Here is a 27,778-nt window from a genome sequence, read left to right as displayed (position 1 = left end):
CTTCTCAGATGTTTTCCAGATCAATGACCTTTGGATGCAATGTTAGTTTCTGCTTATCTTTAATGAAGTATTCTCATGTTTTGGATTTCCTTTTCTCATCTTATCCAGCTCCTACTTCAGTTATAAGTTTTTGTAAGTCGGGGCAGATAATTATTGAAAGGCATTTAACTAAAGTATAGGAAGTTAAGAACGTGGGCTCTGGAGCTCGACTAACTTGGAGTTGAACCCTAGCCAGCTTTTTGCCCTTGGAATTTATTTAGCTACTCTGTGTCTCAATTTCCTTATTTATAAGGGAGGGATAATAATGGTACCGACTCTTAGAAGTTTTTGCCACAATTAAATGAGTTTATACATACAAAGCACATAACAAGCCTCAAAAGTTGTTGATGATTACAGATGTTTTTGAAAATACTTTTCCTCTGAATCTTAAGAGCAGTTGATTTTCCCCATATATTGTCATTTTGCTCCTTCAAAGGATCTACAATACATTATTTGCCAACAGATAATGTGTACACAATGACCTTTACTGCCCCCTCCTCTTCCTGAGGGGGAGTTTTCCCTCTTCAGAGCTGCAGTTGAGGGTGGTGTGCATAGCCCCTGCCTGTAGTGTTTTAATTTTTTCCCAGATAAAATGCAATGCAAGATACTTGTGCTACAGTCTGTCCTGCTTAAGAAAAGGCATTATGGTTTATTGGAAGTGGTGATCTGTTCCCTTTTTTATAAATCCATTCAGTTTATCAGTTTCTACCTCCTTTCCCACTCTCTATGCTGCTGTAGTAATTCAGAGCCCAAACTGCAGGGTTTTCTATTTGACCTCCCCCAACCCTGAATGTTGAGGTTATAAGAAATTGCCCCCACTTTAGACCCTGAGCACATGGGCTTCTGTCTTGTTTTGTAGTACTGTTGCACACACTGTGGTTTGAGTGATTATATGAAGCACTGTTAGTTTGTCCAGAATAGCCAACTCTTACTGTAAAGAAAAGTAATTTACTAAATGTAAATTACCTACAGAGAACATTCACTTGACCTTTAACAATCCTCAAAATTATAAATTTGTTCTCACAAATGGAAGCTTCTAGCTGCTTACATAAGTCACTAATATTACACATTGGTATTTCTACTATATTTCGATTATAAGTATAGACTCAGAATGCAAAGATGTATCAGACTTTTCAAGGTTACCAAAAAGCAGAAGAAAAAATTTAATTTCAAAAGGTTTTGGGATTTTATTTTGATTTTTAAAAGTTAACATAGAAAATAATATAAATGAAACAGCTTATCTGAATATAAGCTAACCCACAGTAGTCACACTGATTACAGCAGGCCTTCTGGTCACATAGGGTTGTCTCCTTAAATAGCAGGTTGTCTACAGCTTCTGAATTAGCATGGCAGAAGCACCTCCTCCTCCATTGCAAATACTGGCAAGACCGTATTCTCCTTGCTTCAAGGCATGAGTCAAATGACCAACAATCCTGGCTCCAGACATTCTAAAATTTAAAAAGCATTTACTTCTTTAATGAAGTACAGAATTTATGAGTAACCAAAATGTTTCTGTTCCAATTTAACTTCATGAAAACCTTACTAGCCACTACTTCTTGCTGAATTAACTACTACTATTCTAAAACTAAAACTTGGAGGACTTGTTTCAGGAAGGGTCACAGATCTTAGATCTTTCATTTATTTATTTATTTTTTTATTTATTTTTTATTTTTTTTTATTTATTTTTTTTTTTGAGATGGAGTCTTGCTCTGTCGCCAGGCTGGAGTGCAGTGGTGCATCTCAGCTCACTGCAACTTCCGCCTCCCGGGTTCAAGCCATTCTCCTGCCTCAGCCTCCCAAGTAGCTGGGACTACAGGCGTGCACCACCACACCCAGCTAATTTTCGTATCTTAAAGTACAGAAGAGTATAATGGAAGATGGAAGGGGGATATGGAATAAACTACATATTGGGTACAATGCACACATTTGGGTGACAGGTGCACTGAAATCAGCCCCCACCACTATAAATTCATCCATGTAACCAAAACCCACAGTACCCTAAAGCTAATGAAATAAATAGGAAGGAGAAAGAAAAAGGGGGGGGAAAGTCTAAATGTACACTTTATTTTTCTTCTTCAACATAAAAGGTTATTAGGTTTCAAGTAACAGATGTGACAGGTCTCTGTTCAGTATTGGATACCATCTATCAGAAATGATTTTTGCCTTATGAAAGATGGGTAGGAAGGAAAACTTAAGAGCAATAGGAATTATGAGTTTTAAGTTTAGCTAGAAACACAAAGGCAGCTATTAACCTAGATATAGTTATTATTTTTACCTACCCAATTGGATGCCCCAGAGAAACAGCTCCTCCATTGATATTCACTTTTTGGGGATCAATCTCCAACATTTTAATGTTTGCTAGTACAACCAGACTAAAGGCTTCATTTACTTCCCACATTGCAATATCTTCTTTTTTTAATCCCACATCTTTAAGAACCTAAGATTTTTTTAAAAGACAGATGATGTTCAAATAATTAGCAATCACAACTTACTGTCATTTCCTTGAAATACTACAATTGGAAGTTCTTGGTTTCAGATGGAAGGATCTCTATTTTCAGATTTTTTTTTTTTTTTTTTTTTTTTTTTTTTTTTTAGACGGAGTCTTGCTCTGCCTCCCAGGCTGGAGTGCAATGGCGCCATCTCGGCTCACTACAACCTCTGCCTCCCAGGTTCAAGCAATTCTCCTGTCTCAGCCTCCTGAGTAGCTGGGATTACAGACGCCCACCACCATGCCCAGCTAATTTTTGTATTTTTAGTAGAGATGGGGTTTCACCATGTTGGCCAGGCTGGTCTCAAAACTCCTGACCTCAGTTGATCCGCTCACTTCAACCTCCCAAAGTGCTGGGATTATAGGCATGAGTCACCATGCCCGGCCTATTTTCAGATTTTTAGTTGCTTATCCTATTCCATTATATCAAAGAATTTTGTTTGCATTATGTCTATTTGGACATAGAGGACAGAAAATTTGGTTTTCTTTCCACAGATGTTTGAAAAGGTGCATTTTCTATTTAGGGGTACATAATGCTTTATATATTCTTAAGCTCTGCTTTACTGATTGTGTGTTGCTTAGTTCTACATTCTTTGTTGTTGTTGTTGTTGTTGTTGTTGTTGTTGATTTGTTTTGAGACAGGGTCTTGCTTTGTTGCCCAGGCTGAAGTGGAATGGCAGAGTCATGGCCCACTGCAGCCTTGATCTCCCAGGCTCAAGCGATCTGCCTGCCTCGGCCTCCCAAAGTGCTGGGATTACAGGCGAGAGCCACTGCACCCAGCCAGTTCTATGTTCTTGACTGTTAATGAAAGAGGTGTATTCGTTTCTACTATAAGTAATATTAATGCATCCCCCGCAGTTTCTGCTTTATAAAAGTTACTGTAGGGTTATCCGGGCCACAGATACTTACACCTGTTGCAGTTTCATTGTAAGTCATTTATTTAAAATCTTACACTATATGATGTGTTTTGTTTTGGTAGTTCCTCAGCTATGCAGGAAGGTGTATTTGTGCCAGTATTATCCCTATGCTAATACTTTTTAAAACATTACTAGTGAGTGCCCTTTTTCTTTAGAGAAGAAATTTGATTGTTGTGAGCAATAATAAAATTAACATGGAACTCTTCCTCCACCTTCCTCTCTTCAACTAGTGGACTAAGGTAGCTTTCTAGCCTATACAGCTCAAACAGCTTCCACTGTTCCAACAACACAAAACAAAATATGGTGCCCATATATAGCCACATCTGTAGCTCTCAGAAGTTATTCTACCTTCAGAATCCAGAATTGTGTAGTACCCTTGCTTTCCGATGTGATGCGCTCACTTTCAGAAGCTACATGTTCCTGTCATTTTCTGAGATCTGCCAGCTCTGAGCAGATCATCACTCCACTGGCCCCTTGTTTCTGATCCTTCTCTATTCTTGTTTCCTACTGAGTATGCAGTTTTTTTCATTGTGGGGGTTGGGGGCAGTGGGGAGAATCTCGATTTTACTAAAATTCTGCCATTTTTTTTTTTATCTGGGTGCTTACAGAAGTTTACTGTCAGGGTGAGGCCCTCTCAAAAGGAAATATTTACTTAAGATTTCTAAGAACCTGAACCCCTAAAAACTTTCTTTTCCTGTGACTGCTTAGCAATTTCCCACTGAGACTTGTTATTTCTCCTTTGATAGCACTTACTGACAATTTGGAATATGTAGGTTCTCTGTCTCTAGTTTCACTATTTACTCTGAAGACCTGCTGCCAGCTGTTCCCTTTCAGAATGGAGTCCTCTCCTGGGGAGTGACTAGTTGCTTTCCGTTCTAGATTTGGAACTACCAGCCAGCATTCCCTTTTCTTTGCCAAACCAACCTCCCCTTTGTGGTTACCACACCAGGTGTGTGAGTTCTGTGTGATACTTACAAATAATTCAGATGTGTAGTTTTACCTGTTCTACTGAAGATGTAGTTTGTGGGCTGTTCTTTATTTATTTTTTTGTTATCCTTGTTGCTCTTACTCTTTTCAAGAGAGGACATGGGAAGATTTGAAACCAAGCTATCTCTCTGCTTTGGCAGATAAACAACATTTAAATTCTAAAAACTGCAGCCTTGGTATAAGCAAACTGGAAGTTGGCATAATGGAGTATCATCCCTCACTTTGTTCTCACCATAGATACAGCATGTACAGGAGCAATTGGAAAATCAATAGGTTCTACAGCAGCGTCAGCAAATGCTGTTTAAAAAAAGGGGGAGGGTGAGTTGTTAAAATCTTTTTTTTACTACATAGAATATGCAAAAGTCAAGTTTAACCCATTAAATGCACATTTCCTAACCCCTTTAATATATGTAAATACATTTCTTCCTTTTCTAAGATTCTACACTTTATAAAATTACTCCAGTAATCTAAGACACTGATTTTCATTGGGAGGGAGTTTGGGAGTATTTGCCTCTAGGAACATTGGCACCATCTAGAGATGTTTTTGGTTGTCAGAATAGTTCAGATGCCACTGTGTAGAGACTAAGGATTCTGCTTAACATCTACAATGCATAGAAGAGTCCCTACGACAAAGAATTATTTAGTGCAAAAGTCAATAGTGCTGAGGTTAAGAAACCATGATCTAAGCTAAGAAAAAAATGACGTTATAAGGCTTTTTATAAATAACAAAACAGCATCTGTTTAAGTCCTTAGGAAGAAGGCAAGACAGATTTTTGCAGCTAAAAATCAGCTTAAGGACATTGAGAACTTACCCAGGGCCACAGTGTTAATATTAAAATGCCACACATCTAAATTTTGTATTTCTGGACTCCTAATCCCATATTCTTTTTTTCCTACATAGCTGCCTCTCTAGGAAAATGCATGTACTTTATTTTCTTCTATTTATCATAAAGGACAGGAAGGTTTTTAAAGCTTAATCTTTAAAAAAAAAAAAAAAGAGAGAGAGAGAGACAAGATCTTGCTCTGTTGCCTAGGCTGGAGTGCAGTGGTGCTGCAGCTTTGATATCTTGGGCTCAAATGATTGTCAGCCTTAGCCTCCTAGGTAACTGGGACTACAGGCATGCCACCACACCTGGCTAATTTTTTTCTTTCAGAAATGGGGTCTCACTGTGTTGCCCAGGCTGGTCTCAAATTCCTGGCCTCAAGCAGTCCTGCCTTAGCCTCCCAAAATGCTGGGGTTACAGGCGTGAGCCACTGTGCCTAGCCCTTAAAGCTTAATCTTATATAAAGTATAATGAAAATATTAAAGGAGCTTCTATCTCAATTGAAATATGTATTAAATTCTGCCACAAGTACAACCTATAGATAGTAATACTTAATATTGGAGTTGGCTATATCTAACAAGTAAACTTAATTTCAGGAAGAGCTTATAGATGTTTAAAAACCTTTTTTTTTTTTTTTAAAGACAGGGTCTTACTCTGTCACCCAGGCTGGAGTGCAGTGGCACAATCTCAGCTCACTGCAACCTCAAACTCAGGAGGGCCCAAGGCATCCTCCCACCTCAGCTTCCCGAGTAGATGGTAGTACAGGCACATGTCACCATGCTCAGCTAATTTTTTAACTTTTTGTAGAGACGAAGTCTCACTATATTGCCCAGGCTGATTTTGAACTCTGGAGCTCAAGCAATCCTCCCGCCTCCACCTCTGAAAGTGCTAGGATTACAAGTGTGAGCCACCTCGCCTGGCCTTACCTACTATTCTTGCCAGTGGTGTAACATTGAGCCTCTTGGCTGCACCTGCCGTCATCAGAACCAGAGCAGCTGCTCCATCATTCAGTGTACTGGCATTGGCAGCTGTTATTGTACCTGAAAGCAAAAATAAGCATGAAGTCAAAACATTACTTCACAATGAACGCATTTGATTCAATTTAACAAATACTGCCTGGGCTGCTAAATGTTTAAAGAAATTACAAATATGGGTGGAGACAATTCCTGCCCTCAGGAAACACATACATATAACTACAAGACAATGTAAGAACACCTTTTTGTGTTCATAAAACTAAGTTTTCTCAAAGATCAGAAACATGCATGATGGCACTGGGTAAATGCTGGTCTACAACTCTTGAACGATAGGGACCAGTTAATATTTTTGTATCCAGGGTCTAACTTTCCTTATTCAATATATAGCAGATACTCACTACATATTTTTCAAATCAGATATTTCTTATCTAGAATCACCTGAAGTTAAATATCAATGAATGCTAAAAACTACCAAACCACTTTAAATAGGAGAATGTTATCATATATAAATTATATCAATAAATCTGTTTTTTTCAGTGCCAGTGAAGACCCTATCATAGACTGCTACATATGAAAAACTGAATTCTATAGCCATGTTATACATCTCTTCCCTTAGATTTATATATTGAAGGTATAAACTAACAGTTTTATACTTTCAATTAATCTTACATGAGCCTGATATATTGAAAATGTTAAATAACATCTAGATGTTTTCTAGAATTACTTTTTAAAAATCCTTAGGCAGTTCTAAGAATTAGATATGGTATACTGGCTCAATTTTTTCTTATGCTTCATTTCTTAACACTAACCATTTTCTTTCTGGAAAACTGTCTTCAGCTTTGGAACTTTGCTAAAATCAACACGTTTATATTCTTCATCTTCTTTCACCACTACATCTGGTTGACCTAAAATAAAAATATTTTAAGTGAAATCGCTCAAAACAAGTAGTCATTCAGCAAGCAACTGTTGTACAAGATGCCCAGTGGTCTGTGCCTCCCTTTGTATCCCTGCCTCCCTTAAACCATCCCAAATAAACACTAATCTAGAATTTATTATCTATAATCTCTATTATGTTAGCATCTTTTTTTTTTTTTTTTTTTTTGAGACGGAGTCTCGCTCTGTCGCCCAGGCTGGAGTGCAGTGGCCGGATCTCAGCTCACTGCAAGCTCCGCCTCCCGGGTTTACGCCATTCTCCTGTCTCAGCCTCCCGAGTAGCTGGGACTACAGGCGCCCGCCACCTCGCCCGGCTAGTTTTTTGTATTTTTTAGTAGAGACGGGGTTTCACCTTGTTAGCCAGGATGGTCTCGATCTCCTGACCTCGTGATCCGCCGTCTCGGCCTCCCAAAGTGCTGGGATTACAGGCTTGAGCCACCGCGCCCGGCCTTATGTTAGCATCTTAAAGAGAAACTTATAAAGTAGCTTCACAAATTTTTTTTTTTTTTGAGGCAGGCTTTTCCTCTGTTGCTTAGGCTAGCATGATCACAGTTTACCTCAATCTCTCCAGGCCCACGTGATCCTCCCACCTCAGCCTCCCAAGTAGCTGGGACTACAGGTGTGAGCCACCACAGCCAGCTAATTTTGCTTGTTTGCTTGCTTGCTTGTTTGAAATGGTCTTGTACAGTCTCCCAATAGAGTACAATGCTGCACTCCTAGCTCACTGCAGCCTTGAACTCCTGGGCTCAATTGATCCTCCTCCCTTGGATTCCCTAATAGCCGGGACTACAGGCATGTGTTGCTACACCCAGTTAATTTTTAATTTTTTTGTGTGAAGGCCGAGTCTCACTTTGTTGCCCAGGCTGGTCTCAAACTCCTGGGCTCAAGCAGTCCTCCCACCTCGGCCTCCCAAAGTGTTGGGATTACAGGTGTGACCCACTGCACCCAGCCACAAAATTTAAATCTACACCTCCACATCCCATTCTCTTCTTCCTCAACTCCCTTCTATGATCACAGACTCCACTCTCCTGACCCCAGAGGTAGCTATCTGACCTATACTAGATAAGTTCCAGTATTCTATCTAGAGCACAGTAATCATTCCTGGAATAGAACTGTAACCTAAAGCAAGTTAATGAGTCTTTATTGTGGATTTATTCTGCTGGAACTGGTGAGAAAGTCTCTTTCCTTTTTGAGAATCGCATATATGTGACCCTAGAGGTAGAGACAGCAACTTTAGAAAGGCTGACAGAATAAAGCACAAAAGCCTGCAGGTGTGAGAAGCCAGGAGCGCATGCCTTAGTAGTAGTGAACACCCAGTTCCAATCCCTGAAGTTCCCAGAGCTGAATGGTTGCTACTGTTCATCCTTCAGTTCTTGGAGGCACTCCCAGTAACCTTCTAGTAAATCCCTTTTCAATTTAAAATACCGTGTTGACTGTCACTTACAGGAAGAAGAGTTCTAATAAATTTCTCAAAATAATACTCAGGGATCTTATAAATGGATTGAAACCTGACATTAAGTTGGGTGGATTTATGTTCTCTCTGAACTGGCAACTCTTCACTTTTTATTAACCATAAGCAGTGTCCTCAGTTGAAATGAACAAAGATAATGTCCTAATTTAAAACTTAAGCATAAAACATTCAGCAACATGAAAAGTCTATTCATCCTTTTTGGAACTTTTACCTTTTACTGTAACTGTGACAGGAATAACTTCATTTCCAAATTTCCCAGCTTCCCATGCTGCTTTACTTCTGGTATAAGAATTAATAGCATAAGCGTCCTGTTCATCTCGTGCAATATTCAGCTTCTTTGCTGTATTCTCAGCACAGCTGCCCTGATGAAAAGTTGAAATAGTTTAAAGTTAGTTAACTTTGCATAATTTAGAAAATATCTTTAACTTTGCATAGCTTATAAAATAGTGTTTAGTAGTTACATTTCTTAAAATATATTTCTTAGGCCGGATGTGGTGCTCATGCCTGTAATCCCAGCACTTTGGGAGGTCGAGGCAGGCAGAGCATGAGGTCAGGAGACCAAGACCACCCTGGCCAACATGGTAAAACCCTGTCTCTACTAAAAATTAGCCGGGCATGGAGGCACGCACCTGTAGTCCCAGCTACTCGGGAGCCTGAAGCAGGAGAATTGCTTGAGCCCAGGAGGCGGAGGCTGCAGTGAGCCAAGATTGTGCCACTGCATTCCAGCCTGGGCAACAGAGCAAGACTCCATTTCAAAAAATAAAAATAACAGCATATACACACACACACATTTCTTTCTGTACCAGGTCACTTTTCACTCATGTCTTTTTTTGAGATGGAGTTTCACTCTTGTCACCCAGGCTGGAGTGCAGTGGTGCAATCTTGGCTCAATGCAACCTCTGCCTCCTGGGTTACAGCAATTCTCCTGCCTCAGCCTCCCGAGTAGCTGGGATTACAAACACCACCACCATGCCTGGCTAATTTTTTATATTTTTAATAAAGACAGGGTCTCACCACATTGGCCAAGCTGGTCTCAAACTCCTGACCTCAGGTGATCTGCCTACCTCGGCCTCCCAAAGTGCTGGGATTACAGGCCAGAGCCACCGCACCCGGCCCACTCATGTCTTATCTTCAAATACTTGAATTAGCCAAGCAGTTGCTAGCTGAGCGTCAGAAAATACTGTATTTAAATGTGGGACAATTTCTTTAATGACTGAGCCATGCCAATGCAATAGGCATACAAAAATATTTTCCGAAAGTACATGGCTAAAATCAACATTTATAGAGCCCATCTTTCAGTTCAGTTTGTAAAGTACATACAGTAAGAAAAATCAAACAGTATTGGACACTAGATAGCATTTATCCACTAAAAATCACATTTACCATATGAATTTTATTGTAGACATCAGTTAGCCCGTCTTTAACGATCAAATCTTCAAGCTTTACCCCGCCGTATGGTGTTGATCCTCTGTTCATTACATATGGAACATTGGACATGCTCTCCATCCCACCTGCCACCATCACATCCTGTGCAGCAACACAAGAAAAACGCAATGTTAATTCAAACAGTTGCAAACCCATGACATCCTTTATACAGCTGCCACCAAACAAGTATTCTACATGCATTTATTAAACATTTGTTACACAGTGAATACAGGAAGTACCCTCTTTACCACTTCACCCTGATGAAAAGAAGTGGTGTAAAATAACATAATGAGAAGTAAGTTGGCTGTGTGCAGTGGCTCACACCTGTAATCCCAGCACTTTAGGAGGCTGAGGCAGGTGGATCACTTGAGGTCAGGAGTTCAGGATCAGCCTGGCCAACATGGTAAAACCCCATCTCTACTAAAAATACAAAAATTAGGTGGGTGTGATGGTGAGCGCCTGTAATCCCAGCTACTCAGGAGGGCAAGGCAGGAGGATTGCTTGAACCTGGGAGGCAGAGGTTGCTGTGAGCTGAGATTGTGCCACTGCACTCCAGCCTGGGGGGCAGAGCAAGACTCCTCAAAAAAAAAAAAAAAAAAATTGGAGGCGGAGGTTGCAGTGAGCTGAGATCGTGGCACTGCACTCCAGCCTGGGCGACAGAGTAAGACTGTCAAAAGAAGTTCACAACCAGACATTAATAAGAATACCAGAAATCTGGCCGGGTGCGGTGTCTCATGCCTGTAATCCCAGCACTTTGGGAGGCCGAGACGGGTGGATCACGAGGTCAGGAGATCGAGACCATCCTAGCTAATTGAGTAAACCCCATCTCTACTCAAAATACAAAAAATTAGTCAGGTGTGGTGACACGCCTGTAGTCGCAGCTACTTGGGAGGCTGAGGCAGGAGAATGGCGTGAACCCAGGAGGCAGAGCTTGCAATGAGCCAAGATTGCACCACTGCACTCCAGCCTGGGTGACAAAGCAAGACTGTCTTAAAAAAAAAAAAAATACCAGAAATCTTTCATGTAAAGCCATCTTCTGAAATTCTTAAGTTTTCTTTTAGACAGGGTCTCGCTCTTGCCCAGGCTGGAGTGCAATGGCATGATCTCAGCTCACTGCAATCTCCACATTTTGGGCTCAAGTGATCCTCCCACCTCAGCCTCCCAAGTAGCTGGGACTACAGGCATGCACCATCACACCCAGCTAATTTTTGTATAATATTTTTAGTAGAGATGGGGTTTCGCTATGTCACCCAGGCTGGTCTCAAACTCCCAGACTGAAGCGATCTGCCCACCTCGGCCTCCCAAAGTGCTGGGATAACAGGCGTGAGCCACCGTGCCTAACCTGAAATTCTTACCTTCTAACCCTTCATTTCATTCATGCTGCTAAAAACTTAATGTGCTCTAGAAGATTAGAAGTAATCTCAGTTCATGAAAATAATCCTACTTCCTTGACTGAGATCCTCATCATCTCTTTCTGGACAGCTGAAATAATTTTCCACTTGATCTTCTGACATGCAGCCTTTCCACCAAAGCATCATCGACACTCATCTGACTCATTTTGGCTAGAATGTAAGTCTGATCATTTCACACTTTAGAGAACTCAGCATAATATATAAAGCCTTTACAGTATCCCTTCGCTCCCCTTTTTCAGTTTCACGGCCTAACCTATACCCCAGGTCACATGGAACTAGTTAAAGCTCTCCAGAGACACCATGCACATTTCACACACACACCTCTGCACTTTCCCCATCCACCAACATGTAAAACATCTGCGTTTCCTTTAAAACTATTCAGAACACTACTTCATGTCTGCCTTGACCATTTATTTCTATCCTTTCTTGAAACCGTTTCTCTTCCTTTGTGTTCCCCAATTACTATGCAATCTTTTAATATTATTATATGTTTATATGTCAAGTCTTCCCACTAGACTATGCTCCTTTGAGGCCAGACACCCTGTCATATTTTTACATCCTTGGCAACTGACATATAGAGGTTTAATAAATATTAATCAACTTATTACTTTTACAAGTCAACAAAAAAATCACTTGCAATATAAGGACTAGTTAAAAACACAGTTTAATATAAAACATTAACGTAAACATAAAGCCAATAATATCTTCTTACAGTCTTTAATCAGGCATACAGACAAGCAAGCTCTATACCAAAGAAACCTAAATATTTTGCCTATTCCGAAATATAGAAATTCTTAACTAGTTCTCATCTAAGTTTTATTCACTTGTACTTTTTACTGGGGGTGATGGCAGTAATAAGTGACAGAAAATAAGGTATCAATTCTTCATTATAAAGCAAAACTGACCATTTTCCAAGGTCATAAATATTCAAAACAAAGCACTTGCAAGTATGCCTGTAAGTCACTCTATATATTCACAAATGAATAAAATAATATTAAAGTATTTCCATATAGTACAAATGGCATTTGCTAGAGAACCGCAATACATCGATTAAGACAAAATTTTCCATGACAAAGAGTTTTGAAACTAAATCTCGTGACCATTTTTCACCCACTGGTTTGACGAGGGTTTGGTACCACCCAGTGGTGGTGCAGATCCAGACAAGTCACACAACTTTTGGAAAGTATAACTGGTACAACTTTTATGGAAAGCATTTGCAGATGCCAAAATGTTCAAATCCTGACTCAGCATTTCTTTTAGGCATTTTTCCAACAGAGACCTGCACATGTACAGATTTTTTTAAAATGTTTTGTTTACCACTCTATTTCCAGTGACTGTCACATGGTAGATGCTCAGCCCTGTAACTCTGTGGCTGTCTCAGACACACTGAAAAAAAATCTTCATCTGAAAAATGAAGGGCTCAGATCTGTGAGAATCTTGGTTCTTCTGTGTGTCCAGGTCTCACCTCCTGATATGACAGCATATATTTGCTAAGGAGCCTGTCTCTTGCTTGATCTCAAGTAAAGACAAGATACAGATCAGCAAGGCCAATTAGAAAGCCTGTAGAACTTAAATGAGTTCAGGCATTGTAGAAACTACAAATTAGTCATCAAGCCTGGGCTCAAACAATGATTTGATTCCCAGGGTTAAGCACCTTGTTCTCCTTTATAATGAAAACATTTATAATAAATTCTGGCAAATATAGTATTTATGAATTTTTAGTCACCCAGCCTCAGAAAAAGACCCAAATGCCTGGGCTAAAAACTATTTTTTTTTTGAGAGTCTTGCTTTGTCTCCCAGGCTGGAGTGCAGTGGTACAATCTCAGCTCACTGCAACCTCTGCCTCCCAGATGCAAGTGACTCTTGTGCCTCAGCTTCCCGAGTAGCTGGGATTACAGGCGCCTGCCACCATGTCCAGCTAATTTTTGTATTTTTCATAGAGATGTGGTTTCACCATGTTGGCCAGGCTGGTCTTGAACCCCGGGCCTCAAGTGATCTGCCCCCAGCCTCCGCCTCCCAAAGTGCTGGGATTACAGGAGTGAGCCACTGCACCCAGGCCTAAAAACAACTTTTTAACACAAGACACTCAGGCTATCTTTTTCTTTTTTAAAGAACAGGGTCTCACTTGCTATGTTGCCTACACTGGTCTCAAACTCCTGGGATCCTCCTGCCTTGACCTTCCAAAGTGCTGAATTACGGGCATGATACCCAGCCTATGCTATCATTTTGACCATACTTCAGATGGACTTAGCAAATCCAGACACTCTTGAGCGTGTGAGAAAACATAGTAACTTATGAGAAAGAATCTCATTTCTAAAGCATGAATATGCCTAGATTTTTGTGTCTTTTAGCCATAGGTATTATTCTGATTAATAAATGGAAAGGATGGTGTTTCTTACCTGATGTCCACACATAAGACTTTGAGAGGCCATCATGATGGCTTTCATTCCTGAAGCACAAACTTTGTTTATGGTGGTACATGGAGTAGAAATAGGTAAGCCTAAAACCAATATAAGTCACTTTTGAAAAACAGATACTCAAACACAACTGCAGAACTTAATAGAGCATGTTACTATAAACTACAGCATTTCTTCTGCCAATATAACTACAAATTATATAATGCATTTAATATTTAAGCTTCAATAACCTTCATTTTGCCATTTTATACTTTTTTTTTTTGAGACGGAGTCTCACTCTGTCGCCCAGGTTGGAGTGTAATGGTGCAATCTTGGCTCACTGCAACCTCCGCCTTCTGGGTTCAAGCAATTCTCCTGCCTCAGCCTCCCAAGTAGCTGGGATTACAGGCATGCACCACCACACCTGGCTAATTTTTGTATTTTTACTAGAGATGGGGTTTCACCATGTTGGCCAGGATGGTCTCAAACTCTTGACCTCATAATCCACCCACCTCGGCCTCCCAAAGTGCTGGGATTACAGGCGTGAGCCACTGCACCCGACCCCTTTTACACATTTTAAGTATAAAAGCAAAAATGTCTTCCAAGTACCTGCACCCAATACTGCCTGCCTTGCAGGAGCTTGTCCTTCACCTCCTTGTAGAACATTACCCATGTATGCTTCTTTCACTTCTTCTTTTGGAATCCCTTTATTTAAAAAAAAAAAAGACAAAAAGGCATTTAATGATTAGTGGTTACCTAATAAGGTATGTGACATTACACAATAGGAATGGTTTCTTTTTTTTTTTTTTTTTTTTTTGTCAGTTTTGAGTTTCAATCTAAACTGTATAGTAGAAAGACTTCTTTGCAAAGGAAAGCAGAAATGGAGGCATTAAGTCATTTCTAAGTGTTACATACATAGTTAATGCAAAATAAATCTTTTCCATGAAATATTTTTGCTCCCTTAACACGAAAAGCAAAGCAACTACTGACCTGCCTTTTCAATGGCTCCCTGAATTGCAATGGAACCAAGCTTAGTGGCTGGCAGCAAGGAAAGGCTGCCTAAAAAAGATCCAATGGGTGTTCTTGTAGCACTTACTATGACCACTTCCTGGCAAGACACAAGATGGTAAAAATTATAGGTATTTTACCCAAATCGTATTTCATTAAACATAATTCATAAATATATTATCAAAAAAACACTTCTATGAATGAGTAGTCATCAAAAATTAAAATAATCTCAATAGTTGAATAGCTGTAAAGATAATCAGTTCAATGCTAGTGCTTTATGATTTAAAACCTTATAGAAACCAACTCTAAAACAGATGTAGATCCTCCCAGTTCTCTACAGGAAGTTTGAGGACAGAAGCTTAAGTTTCCTTTCTATTCCTCAGTCAAAACTCAAGAAATGGTCACTGTACCTTGTTTTTTTGTTTTTGTGTTTTTGTTTTTGAGACAGGGTCTTGCTCAGCTGCCCAGGCTGGAATGCAGTGGCACGATCATAGCTCATTGCAGCCTCAAACTCCCCGGCTCAAACAATCCTTCTGCCTCAGCCTACCAAAGTACTAGGATTAAGGGTATAAGCCACCACACTCAGCCACTTTACTCTTGTTAACTGCATAATAAACAACTCTAACAAAGAGGGTCCCTTACTGAAAGGAACTCTGGCTAGGAATCAAGACCTGTATCCTAGATGGGGCTATACCACTTAACTAGGACACAGCAAGGGCCAGAATTTCTTTTTTTATATATAATTTAAGATGGAGTCTCACTGTGTCACCCAGGCTGGAGTACAGTAGTATGATCTTGGCTCACTGCAACCTCTGCCTCCTGGGTTCAAGCGATTCTCCTGCCTCAGCCTCCTGAGTAGCTGGGATTACAGGCATCTGCCACCACACCCAGCTAATTTTTGTATTTTTAATAGAGATGGGGTTTTGCCATGTTGGCCAGACTGGTCTTGAACTCCTAACTTCAGGTGATCCACCCGCCTTGGCCTCCCAAAGTGCTGGGATCACAGGCATGAGCCACTGTGCCCAGCCAGAACCATAATTTCTTTTTTTTTTAAGACAGAGTTCCGCTCTGTTGCCCAGGCAGGAGTGGGCAGTGAGGCGCCCGAACTCAACTCACCTCCCGGGTTCACATCATTCTCCTGCCTCCGCCTCCTGAGTAGCTGGGACTACAGGTGCCCGCCACCGCGCCCGGCTAATTTTTTATATTTTTAGTAGAGATGGGGTTTCACCATGTAGGATGGTCTCAATCTCCTGACCTCGTGATCCACCCACCTTGGCCTCCCAAACTGCTGGGATTATAGGCGTGAGCCACCCCACCCAGCCCAGAGCCATAATTTCTTAAACAGTAAAACAATAATATGAACATTAAGCAAAAGAAGATGAAAGCTCTCTTGAATACTGTAGAACAGCACTGTGACAGTTCTCTCCTCACACTTGTCTCCCATAGTCTCCTATTAAGTTTAGAGATAAATAACAGAATGGTTGCCTAGATTTTGGTAGAAGATCTTAACTAAGTCACTTTAGTGACCCTTACAGAACAGAGAGGACTCCTCAGAAGGTCCTAGGAGATGTTGTAATGGCCCTCCTTGTCTAATTCCCAGCTGGTCCACTCCCTCTCTTCTAGGATCTTCTATATGGTCTCTGCTTGTACCACACACAATACAATGGGAGTCCCTGTGAGTAACGGAAAAACACTGCCCAGTTCTAGAGGGAATGTTGTTTTGCAGCAGAGTATGAGGAAGCAGCAAACATTGGCAGAGACTAACTGAAATGTTTTTCTATTATAGTCATCTACTTTAACTGAATATTTGAATAGTTAGCTATTCCTAACTGTTGGATAATCCTGCTTTGACTTTCACATATACCCAAATCATAAGTATATGCATTTTTATTGACATTTCCTTTAAATTCTGGAACTTTTAAAGCACAATTTACTTACCTTCAAAGTGGGTTTTGAGACATAACTCCGTTCCACATATCTTATTTCCTGTAATATAAATATGTTATAATGTAAAAATTATTAAGCTATGTCATTTTATATTTCTCAGTGATAAAGTTATAGTGATTTCTTCCTATATCTTTATGCTTTTATTTCCAAGTTTTCTGCAGTCAGAATATATCACTTTTAACAATTAGAAAAAAATGACTGCTTTTTAAATAAACTTCTGATTATTCATTGGAAATGTACGTTTTAACTCCTAAGTTTACTATCTTAAAATTTCTAAGTCTTGGCCAGGCGTAGTGGCTCACGCCTGTAATCCTAGCACTTTGGGAGGCCAGGGTGGGTGTGAGTCACCTGAGGTCAGGAGTTCAAGACCAGCCTGGACAACATGGTGAGACCCAGTCTCTACTAAAAATACAAAAGTTAGCCCAGCGTTGTGGCACATGCCTGTAATCCCAGCTACTCCGGAGGCTGAGGCAGGAGAATAGCTTGAACCCAGGAGGCAGAGGCTGCAGTGAGCCAAGATGCCGGCACTGCACTCCAGCCTCAGCAACAGAGCAAGACTCCATCTCAAAAAAAAAAAAAAAAAATTCCAAGTCTTTCTTAAATATAGCTTTCTAAAATGTAGTTTTGAGTTAAAGCTAGGTTCTAAATTATTTAGTCTTAGAATCTAACAAGACATTCTCATTTCTTTAAGACTGTTTTCAAGTAAAACTTGCTGTTTCTCCCCATCCACTTCCAACAATTGTCTTTGATTTATATGAGGCAAACACATCTCATATAAATATGACCTATAATAGCAGATAAATTATTTCTTAAAAAAGGAAAGAGTAAACATCTTGCCCCTACTACTTCTCAGTTCTTTCCACACTTCTTACAAACAAATGTCAACAGTAGGCTGGGAGAGTGGCTCACGCCTATAATCCCAACACTTTGGAAGGCTGAGGTGGGCGTATTACTTGAGGTCAGGAGTTAGAGATCAGCCTGGCCGACTTGGCGGAAAAAACCCCGTCTCTACTAAAAATACAAAAATTAGCCAGGCATGGTAGCGGGCGCCTGTAATCCCTGCCACTCGGGAGGCTGAGGCAGGAGAATCGCTTGAACCCAGGAGGCGGAGGTTGCAGCAAGCCAAGATCACGCCACTGCACTCCAGCCTAGGAGACAAGAGTGAAACTCCGTAATAAATCAATTCTGACAACGCAGGACATAATTCAGAGACCTAACTGATCTGAAATTAGACTATCAGTAACTGGGTGAGATGGCTCATGCCTGTAATCCCAGCACTTTGGGAGGCCAAGAGGAGTGGATCACAAGGACAGCAGTTCAAGACCAATCTGACCAACATGGTGAAACCCCGTCTCTATTAGAAATACAAAAGTTAGCTGGGTGTGGTGGTCCATGCCCGTAAGCCCAGCTAATCAGGAGTCTGAGGCAGGAGAATCACTTGAACCTGGGAGGCAGAGGCAGCAGTGAGCTGAGATCACGCCACTGTACACCAGCCTGGGCGACAGGGTGAGACTCCATCTCAAAAAATGATAATAAATTTTGAAAATAATAAAGACTTTTAAAAAAAGTTCCTAATTGTAGTAAACATGCCGGTCACTGCCTCTCCAAACACATGTCTTTCTCAAAGGGCAAGCCTAAGTACTTACAAGGTGACTCCCCTGCCTCTGGCCAGAGCTGATGGGATCAGGAATGGAATAGACGCACCCAAGCTAGCACCCTGAGAGACTGGGTCAGTTGGATGACGGTGGGGAGTGGGACTGAAAAGTCAAAAGGGCTGGAGCTCACCAGCCAATGCCACAGAAAAGCAGCGGTTAGAACAAAGAGAAAAGCCATGAATATGCTGAGAAGCAAAACAATGGAACATATATACTCAGAGACAGGAGAAATAGACCATGGCACACCACAAGAGGCAAAAGATGGCTTGGTTAGTGATTTTCTGGCTTGGGTTCTGGCAGGGTCAGTTGCACTTTATTTTGTTTAAAAATTTTCATATATAGGCCGGGCGTGGTGGCTCAAGCCTGTAATCCCAGCACTATGGGAGGCCGAGACGGGCAGATCACGAGGTCAGGAGATCGAGGCCATCCTGGCTAACGGTGAAACCCCGTCTCTACTAAAAAATACAAAAAAAAAACTAGCCGGGCGAGGTGGCGGGCACCTGTAGTCCCAGCTACTCGGGAGGCTGAGGCAGGAGAATGGCGTAAACCCGGGAGGCGGAGCTTGCAGTGAGCTGAGATCCGGCCACTGCACTCCAGCCTGGGGGACAGAGCGAGACTCCGTCTCAAAAAAAAAAAAAAAATTCATATATAGAAGTAAAAAATAAACCAGAACTCCTGGACTCAAGTACTACTCCTGCCTCAGCCTCCCAAGTATCTGCGACTACAGGCATGTGTCCCTGCACCCGGCCAGCTGCACTTTATTTCCTATCCTTGGATGTCCTAGTGCTTGCTCACTGTATCTCTTCAGAAAGTTCCCTTTCTGGAGATTCCTTAAAGAACTAAAACTAGAACTACCATCTGGTCCAGCAATCCCACTACTGGGTATCTACCCAGAGGAAAAGAAGTCATTATACGAAGGCCATGCGCAGCGGCTCACGCCTTTAATCCCAGCACTTTGGGAGGCCAAGGCAGGTGGATAATGAGGTCTGGAGTTCAAGACCAGCCTGGCCAACATGGTGAAACCCCATCTCTACTAAAAATACAAAAATTAGCTGGGCGTGGTGGCACACGTCTGTAATCCCAGCTACTCATGAAGCTGAAGCAGGAGAATCGCTTGAACCTGAGAGGCAGAGGTTGCAGTGAGCTGAGATCAGGCCACTGCATTCCAGCCTGGGTGACAGAGCAAGACTCCATCTCAAAAGTAAAGTCATTATATGAAAAAGACACTTGCACACGCCTGTTCATAGCAGCACAATTCGCAATTGCAAAAATATGGAACCAGCCCAAATGCCCATCAATCAACAAGTGGATAAAGCAAATGTGGTATATATACCATGGAATACTACTCAGCCATAACAAGGAATGAAATAATGGCATTCACTGCAACCTGGATGGAATTGGAGACTATTATTCTAAGTGAACTAACTCAGGAATGGAAAAACCAATGTTCTCACTCATAAGTGGGAGCTGCGCTATGAGGACACAAAGGCATAAGAATGATACAGTGGACTTAGTGTCTCAGAGGAAAGGGTGGGGATGAGGAATAAAAGACTATACATTGGGGACAGTGTATACTGCTCGGGTGATGGGTGCACCAAAATCTCAGATATCACCACTAAAGAACATATTCATATAATCCAACACCACCTGTTCCCAAAAGCCTATTGAAATAAAAATTAAATTTTAAAAGTCCCCTTTCTACTTAGCTAGTTTGTTCCTTGTTTACTAAGCCACTTATTTCAAGCTTCTGGTCCAGTTTAATGGAAGCTTCCGTGGTTCTCTCCACTTTGCTCTGGATCCCATTTCCAGTTGCCTTTTCAAAGACAGCACAGTTATCCTTTCCCTCTCCTCTACATCATCCATCCCTTTTACTTCTGGATAATTCCATAAGCATACAAACAGGCTCTGATTCCCCCGACCTAAAAAACAAAGTAAAACCAAATAAATGTCTCCTCACCCACATTCCCACTGAGCTTTCACCTCATTTCTTTTTTTCTTTTTGAAAAAAGGCTGGAGTACAGTGGCGCGATCTCAGCTCACTGCAACCTCCACTTGCCAGGTTCAAGCAATTCTTCTGCCTCAGCCTCCCGAGTACCTGGCATTACAGGCATGCACCACCACGCCTGGCTAATTTTTGTGTTTTTAGTAGAGATGGAGTTGCACCATGTTGGCCAGACTGGTCTTGAACTCCTGACCTCAAGTGATCCGCCTGCCTCAGCCTCCCAAAGTGCTGGGATTACAGGCGTGAGCCACCACGCCTGGCCTCACCTCACATTAGTTCTCTTTGGCAAGAAAGGTTCTCCAGGTTACCTACAATGTCTGTTTGCTTGTCCTCACTTCCTCTTTACAGTTCAACCCACTCAGATCCGGATTTTATTTCTGCCAGTTTACCACGGTTGGTTCTAAGCAACATCAACAATGTCTCTGTGTGGCAAAATCCAACTCACTTTAATTGTCTCACTTAACCTTTTAACACATCAGCAAGACTGGGCTCACCTTTCTTTGAGAAATATGCTGAGCAGTTAAGAGCCTGGGCTTACCAGCTCAGTGTTCTTTGTTTTGTAGAGACAGAGTCCCACTATCTTACCCAGCTGGTCTCAAACTCCTGAGCTCAAGCAATCCTCCTGCGTTGGCCTTCCAAAGTGCTGGGATTACAGGCGTGAGCCACTGTGCCCTGCAAGCTGAGTATTCTTGAGCAAGTTACTCAGACACACTTACCTTGGTTTTCTCAAATACCCTCCACGGGCTGTTATGAGAATAAAATGAGGTAATATGTATAATCTACTGCAGAAACCCTTCCTTGTCTTGGTTTCCATTACAAACGTGGACTCCTACCTCATTAGTCATATTTACCTCAGTCTCCTTTACTATTTCATCTTCCCCTTTCAACCTCCAAGTGCTCAGTGTCCCAGGGCTTTGTTCCAGGCCTCTTTTAATTTAACTTCACTATCTCCTTAGATAATCATATCCAGTCCCATGGCTTTAAAAAGCATTTATGAGGCCGGGCGTGGTGGCTGGCTCACGCCTGTAATCCCAACACTTTGGGAGGCTGAGGCAGGCGGATCACGAGGTTGGGAGATCGAGACCATCCTCTGGCTAACACAGTGAAACCCCGTCTCTACTAATAATACAAAAACAAAATTAGCCGGGCGTGGGGGCAGGCACCTGTAGTCCCAGCTACTCGGGAGGCTGAGGCAGGAGAATTGCATGAACCCGGGAGGCGGAGCTTGCAGTGAACCAAGATTGCGCCACTGCACTCCAGCCTGGGCGACAGAGCAAGACTCTGTCTCAAAAAACAAAAGCATTTATGTGCTGATGATTTTCCAAATTCCTATCTCCAACCCTGACCTTTCAATTGACCACCAGACTCACACCCAAGCGCCAACCTGGCTGCAGGTGAATGTCTAAATCATAGCTCTCAATTTCCAACACTACAAAACCTGTTGGTGGCCGGGTGCAGTGGCTCACCCCCGTAATCCCAGCACTTTGGGAGGCCGAGGGGGGCAGATCACGACGTCAGGAGTTCCAGACCAGCCTGGCCAACATGGTAAAACCCCGTCTCTACCAAAAATACAAAATAATAGTAATAATAATAATAATTAAAAAAATAATAAATTAGCAGGGCATGGTGGCACACATCTGTAATCCCAGCTACTCCAGAGGCTGAGGAAAGAGAACTGCTTAAACCCGGGAGGCAGAGGTTGCAGTGAGCCGAGATTGCGCCATTGCACTCCAGCCTGGGTGACAAAGCAAGACTCCATCTCAAAAAAAAAAAAAAGAAAAGAAAAAGAAAACCTGTTTGTTCCCGGTATTCTTAGGTGCTCAAGCCAAAATCACCTTCATCCTTCCCTTTATCACAATCCCGAAAGCCCAGATCTGTCAACAGCGTCCAAAACATAACTACATTAGTCCACTGCCTCATCTCCACCGCTGCCACCTAGTCCAAGCCACCATCTCTTGTTCGTATTAATGGCCTTCTACCTAGTTCCCTGCCTCCCCTGACACCTCTCTACAGACCATCCACTTTTGAAAATGTAAATCAGATCATATCACTCTACTGCTTAAAATAATTTAATGGCTTTTCATTGCTCTTGGAATTATATCCAAACTCTTTACCTCATCCTACAAGGCCCTGCATGATCTGGCTCTTGGTTTTCTCTCCAAATTTACATCACTCTTGCTCTGTGCCAGCCACTGGCATCTCTTTGTCCTAAACCCTATCCTGATACCTCAGGGTCTCTGCAGTGTGCCTCTGCCAGTCATAGCCTCCTCAGGCTGGGCACGGTGGCTCATACCTGTAATCCCAGCACTTTGGGGAGGCCGAGGCAGGTGGATCACTTGAGATTAGAAGTTTGAGACCAGCCTGGCCAACATGGTGAAACCCCGTGTCTACTAAAAATACAAAAATTAGCTGGGTGTGGGGGTGGGCACCTGTAGTCCCAGCTACTTGGGAGGTTGAGGTGGGAGAATCGCTTGAATCCAGGAGGCAGATGTTGTAGTGAGCCGAGATCGTGCCACTGCACTCTAGCCCGGGCAACAGAGTGCGATCCTGTCTCCAAAAAAATCAAAAACAAAACAAAAAACTTCCCCAGCAATCCATGGCTAGCTCATTTTTATTCTTCATGTCTTTTCTAATGACACATTCCCAGAGTGGTCCACGCTAACTACTCTATCTAAAGTTACCCTCTACTTTTTCCTCTCTTTAATATGAATATCTTTATTTCCTTCAAAGCACCTCTCACACTGTAAGTATGTGGTTCACATCTTTGTTTTATTATCCACCCCTCCAACATAATGCAGGCTTCCTGATGGCAGGACGGTGTCTCTTGTTCACTGCTACATCCCTATGACTTAGCGCAGTGCCTAGTGCTCATTAAATATCAGAAATGAATGACAAAATTATAGTATGGTCAGGACACTGAACCATACAGTGTACAATAAATACATGCTGAATGAACACTACCCATTAAGTTTTATCTACATAACACAATTATCTTTCAGGGAGGGCTCTAGTTTGTATTAATGGCCTTCTACCTAGTTCCCTGCCTCCTCTGACACCTCTCTACAGTCCATCCAGTTTTGAAAATGTAAATCCTCTGCCATGCCAGGCAGAGGTCAGCACTCCTACTGCAACTTCCATAACGCCCATGCACATTCTAACTGTTCCAGAACATATAATTTTGTAACTTTCAGGTGCCTTGATTGTCTCCCTACTAGACTGTGAATTCCAAGAAGAGACTGATTTTATTTATTTTCTATCCCAGTGATGGCAAACAGACTGATTTTATTTATTTTCTATCCCAGTGATGGCAAACAGACTGATTTTATTTATTTTCTATCCCAGTGATGGCAGCAGACATGAAACAAATATTTGAAGACAGTCTGAAACTTACCAATTACTCAGAGAAACAAAATTTCAGCTACAATAAATATGTTATGAAACCAGCAAAACTGATCATGAACTAAAGAGTAACTGAGGGCCTACTTTACATGGGAGAGTCAAAAAAGGCCTTCTAGCAATGTTAGTGGAGCTGAGAAATGAATGTTAAAGAGTCATCCTTGGAAAGATCCAAGAAAAGCACATTTGAGGCATTAGGAACAAGTAGGACAAAGGCCATGAATTAGGAACAAACTTGGCACACATACTAAGTATAGAAAGAAGGGTCCTGTGGCAAAAGCAGAGTGAGCACAGCAACAGCTGAGGTCACAGAGTAAGTAGGGCCCAGCAGATCATGATAAGGGTCTAGATTCTGGCCTGAGGGCAATGACAAGCCACTGAAAGCTTTTATGTTATAAAAAGACCACTCTGGCTGCAGTGTAGAGAACTGAGAGTACTAGGGTAAGATTAGAAAAAGGAAAGGGGGCCGGGTGTGGTGGCTCACACCTGTAATCCCAGCACTTTAGGAGGCTGCGGTGGGCAGATCATCAGAGGTGGATCACCTGGTGGGCTGGTCAGGAGTTCGAGACCATCCTGGCTAACATGGTGAAACTCTGTCTCTACTAAAAATACAAAAATTAGCAGGCATGATGGCAGGTGCCTGTAATCCCAGCTACTCAGGAGGCTGAGGCAGGAGAACTGCTTGAACCTAGGAGGCTGAGGCAGGAGAACTGCTTGAACCTGGGAGGCAGAGGTTGCAGTGAGTCAAGATTGCGCCCACGGCACTCTAGCCTGGGCAACAAGAGCGATAGTTGATCTCAAAAAATGAAAAAAAGAAAGAAATTAGCAACAGGAAGGAACTAGCATACAGGCTGGTAGGTCAAAGGGAAGAAGCAAGGTTACCAAAGCCAAGGGGTCAGGAACCCAGCAGAAGCAGGAACCACAAGAGAGACAGACACTGCCAGAGACAGACAGACAGACAGACAGAGAAATTATTCTGCCTTCTCCCTTCCTCCTATCTTCCAATCTTCCACCGGTGCCTCACACCGGTGCCTCACACTGGCTACACCCAGCCAGAAGCCAGCTGACATTGGTCAGCCTACAGTCATGCAGACAGAATAGGGGAGGGGAGAGAAATGAATCTGGGAGCAAATAGGCCCAAGACTGGCACAAGATAGGAAATTTTTTTTAAGTCTGAGTATTAAAAGAAGCTGAAAACTGGATCAAAACACAAAACAGGAGTTTCAAGGAGGGAGTGGTCAATAGTGTCAAATATAGGATAAAGGTCAAGAAGAAAAAACATGGGCCGAGCACAATGGCTCACACCAGTTTGGGAGGCCAGAAGTCCAAGACCAGCGTGCGCAACAGAACCAGACTCTGTGTCTACAAAAACTAAAATAAACATAGATTTTAAAAAATAATTTAAAACCACAGAAAAAGGAAATCACTGGTAATTTTCAGCTTGAGTGGCACAGAAATTTAACTGCAGAGAGTTAAGGAGAAATGGATGCAGAATAAATGGGAGGTAATGAGTAAAGACCACTCCTTTGACTAGAGAGAGAAAAGTGATTCAAGCTAGAAAGGCAACACGCTCCAATAAAGTCCATAAAGATTTGTTGAACATAAAAGAGACCTGATAAGCAAAGGGAAAAGAGCCAATGTAATGAGAGGTCAAATTCTATTCTACAAAATAGCACAGAAAACTGAAAATCCTGTTTATTGATTCAATAAATGACCATTTAATTCAAGTATCCAATACAACTGCTTCCTAGAGTTCAGTAACATGAATGTCACATATCATACATGAGAGCATGTACAGGCATTTTTTTCATGAGGAGTATTTGTTTTTGATTGTACGAGTATTTGTGTTTCATTTTAAGATTTTTTTTTAAGATGGAGTCTCACTCTGTTGCCCAGGCTGGAGTGCAGTGGCACGATCTCAGCTCACTGCAACCTTCCCCTCCCGGGTTCAAGCGATTCTCCTGCCTCAGCCTCCCAAGTAGCTGGGATTACAGGCACCCACCACCACGCCTGGCTTTTTTTTTTTTTTTTTTTTTTTTTTGTATTTTTAATAGAGGTCGGGTTTCACCATGTTGGTCAAGCTGGTCTTGAACTCCTGACTTCAAATGATCTACCCACCTCAGCCTCCCAAAGTGCTGGGATTACTGGCATAAGCCACCTCAACCAGCCTGATTGTAAGATCTTAATTAAACCATAAATTAAGAAGGTTCTGAACTTTTTTTTTTTTACATCTCTAGAGTACCTAGTTCACCTACCTCACTTAGTCAATACTGACTGAAACCCAAGATAACCTAATTACATTCTTGTGATTTCTCCACTCATCCCATGAGACTAACAAATGGCTAAAAACTATTCTTCCTTGGAAACCTACGCATTTTGACTTTTCTATTATCTCAGTCACCCAGGATCAGTTTTAGACTTTCTTTTCCCTTGGCTTCGCACCCTCACTCCATAATTGTAAAGTCCTACACTGGTTCTTCACAATCTCTTGCACAGCTCCTACCGCCAGCACCCTTGTGCAAGTGATGTTACTCTACGCCCAGACATAAGAACTAGAGTCATCTCCCACTGCAACAAAAACAAACACATCAATAATCCCTACTTAACTAGGGTCAAATCCATACACTCACAACATAACTGGATCCCCAAGCTTATTGCCCCAATCGACCTGGAAAACTCAAGTTTCACTAACCACACCCTGAAGGTCTCTACCTATTCCTGAGGCTTTGCCTGACAATCTGCGGTGCGTACTCCCTTGCTTACGCATGTGGAGAATAAATTCTTTGAGACTCCGCCCCTGTTGTGTTCTCTAAACACAATAATAAGAAGAGAGACATCCCTTGGAACACCCTCAGTATGTGAGCTTGCTTGATATATATCAAGTATATATATATATATTTGATATATATCCAGTATAATTTATTGTTTTGTTTTGTTTTTTTTTTTTTTGAGACGGAGTCTCGCTCTGTCGCCCAGGCTGGAGTGCAGTGGCCGGATCTCAGCTCACTGCAAGCTCCGCCTCCCGGGTTCACGCCATTCTCCTGCCTCAGCCTCCCGAGTAGCTGGGACTACAGGCGCCCGCCACCTCGCCCGGCTAGTTTTTTTGTATTTTTTAGTAGAGACGGGGTTTCACCGTGTTAGCCAGGATGGTCTCGATCTCCTGACCTCGTGATCCGCCCGTCTCGGCCTCCCAAAGTGCTGGGATTACAGGCTTGAGCCACCGCGCCCGGCTAATTTATTGTATTATCTGAGTAGTCATTAGCTTTCCCTGATAAATTTTAGGCTGCTCCAAAAAACGTCTGTTATGATCACATGGTGCCCTCTCCCCTTGTACGCCCAATGATTATCTATTGTATTAAAAAAGAAAAGGAACCTCTCCTGACAATAAAGCACACGAACATCTTTTAAAGAAAATCTCGGGAGCAGCTGCACAGGCCTGCAAAGAGGCTCTCCCCGATCCCACCGCTCAGGCCGGGCCAGCGCCAATCCCGGCCGTCCTGTCCGCCCAGACGCGTGCCCTCGTGTTTGACACCAGACACCTGCCCTGGTGTTTAACACGTACTGGTTAAACACACCAGTAACGCTCATTAAGATGATTACGCCGAGACCTCGGAAGTAGAAAAGTGCTGTAAAAATACGCGAGTCCCTGGGTGTTATGGGAGCACTTCGGCGGTTTTTGGACAAGACCCAGTCGCCTGCCTGTCCTGGGGCCTACGCCGCGCGCCCGGGCCGCCGGAGCTGCAACGGCCGCGGGCTGGAAGCTTTCGAGGCGGGGGACTCCTCGCTTCCCAGGTCTGAGCGCTGTGGGGACGAACCCCGCTCACCTGCACCAGCCTCCGGAGCAGGGGGCTGCGGCTGCGGGCGCCGCCGCGCAGAAGTGCCGCCAGCACAGCCATGATTGCAG

At 42.4% G+C, this 27,778-nt stretch overlaps 1 protein-coding gene across 1 annotated transcript; it reads right to left on the bottom strand.

Annotated features, from left to right (window-relative positions):
* Positions 1–1,281: 1,281 nt before the first annotated feature.
* On the bottom strand, positions 1,282–27,778 carry ACAT1 (acetyl-CoA acetyltransferase 1). Its single transcript, NM_001265693.1, is given in 12 exon segments — positions 1,282–1,487; positions 2,319–2,476; positions 4,664–4,728; positions 6,182–6,295; positions 7,039–7,134; positions 8,845–8,995; positions 10,017–10,160; positions 13,870–13,970; positions 14,476–14,571; positions 14,857–14,974; positions 16,813–16,860; positions 27,699–27,778. Coding segments are annotated over 12 exon segments (1,284 nt in total). The 5' UTR covers positions 27,771–27,778; the 3' UTR covers positions 1,282–1,366.

Source organism: Macaca mulatta, chromosome 14 (assembly GCF_049350105.2).
Source record: "Macaca mulatta isolate MMU2019108-1 chromosome 14, T2T-MMU8v2.0, whole genome shotgun sequence".
NCBI classification, from domain to species: Eukaryota; Metazoa; Chordata; class Mammalia; order Primates; family Cercopithecidae; genus Macaca; species Macaca mulatta.
The sequence above is the reverse complement of the archived record's forward strand: the minus strand, read 5'-3'. Positions and strand labels throughout refer to the sequence as shown.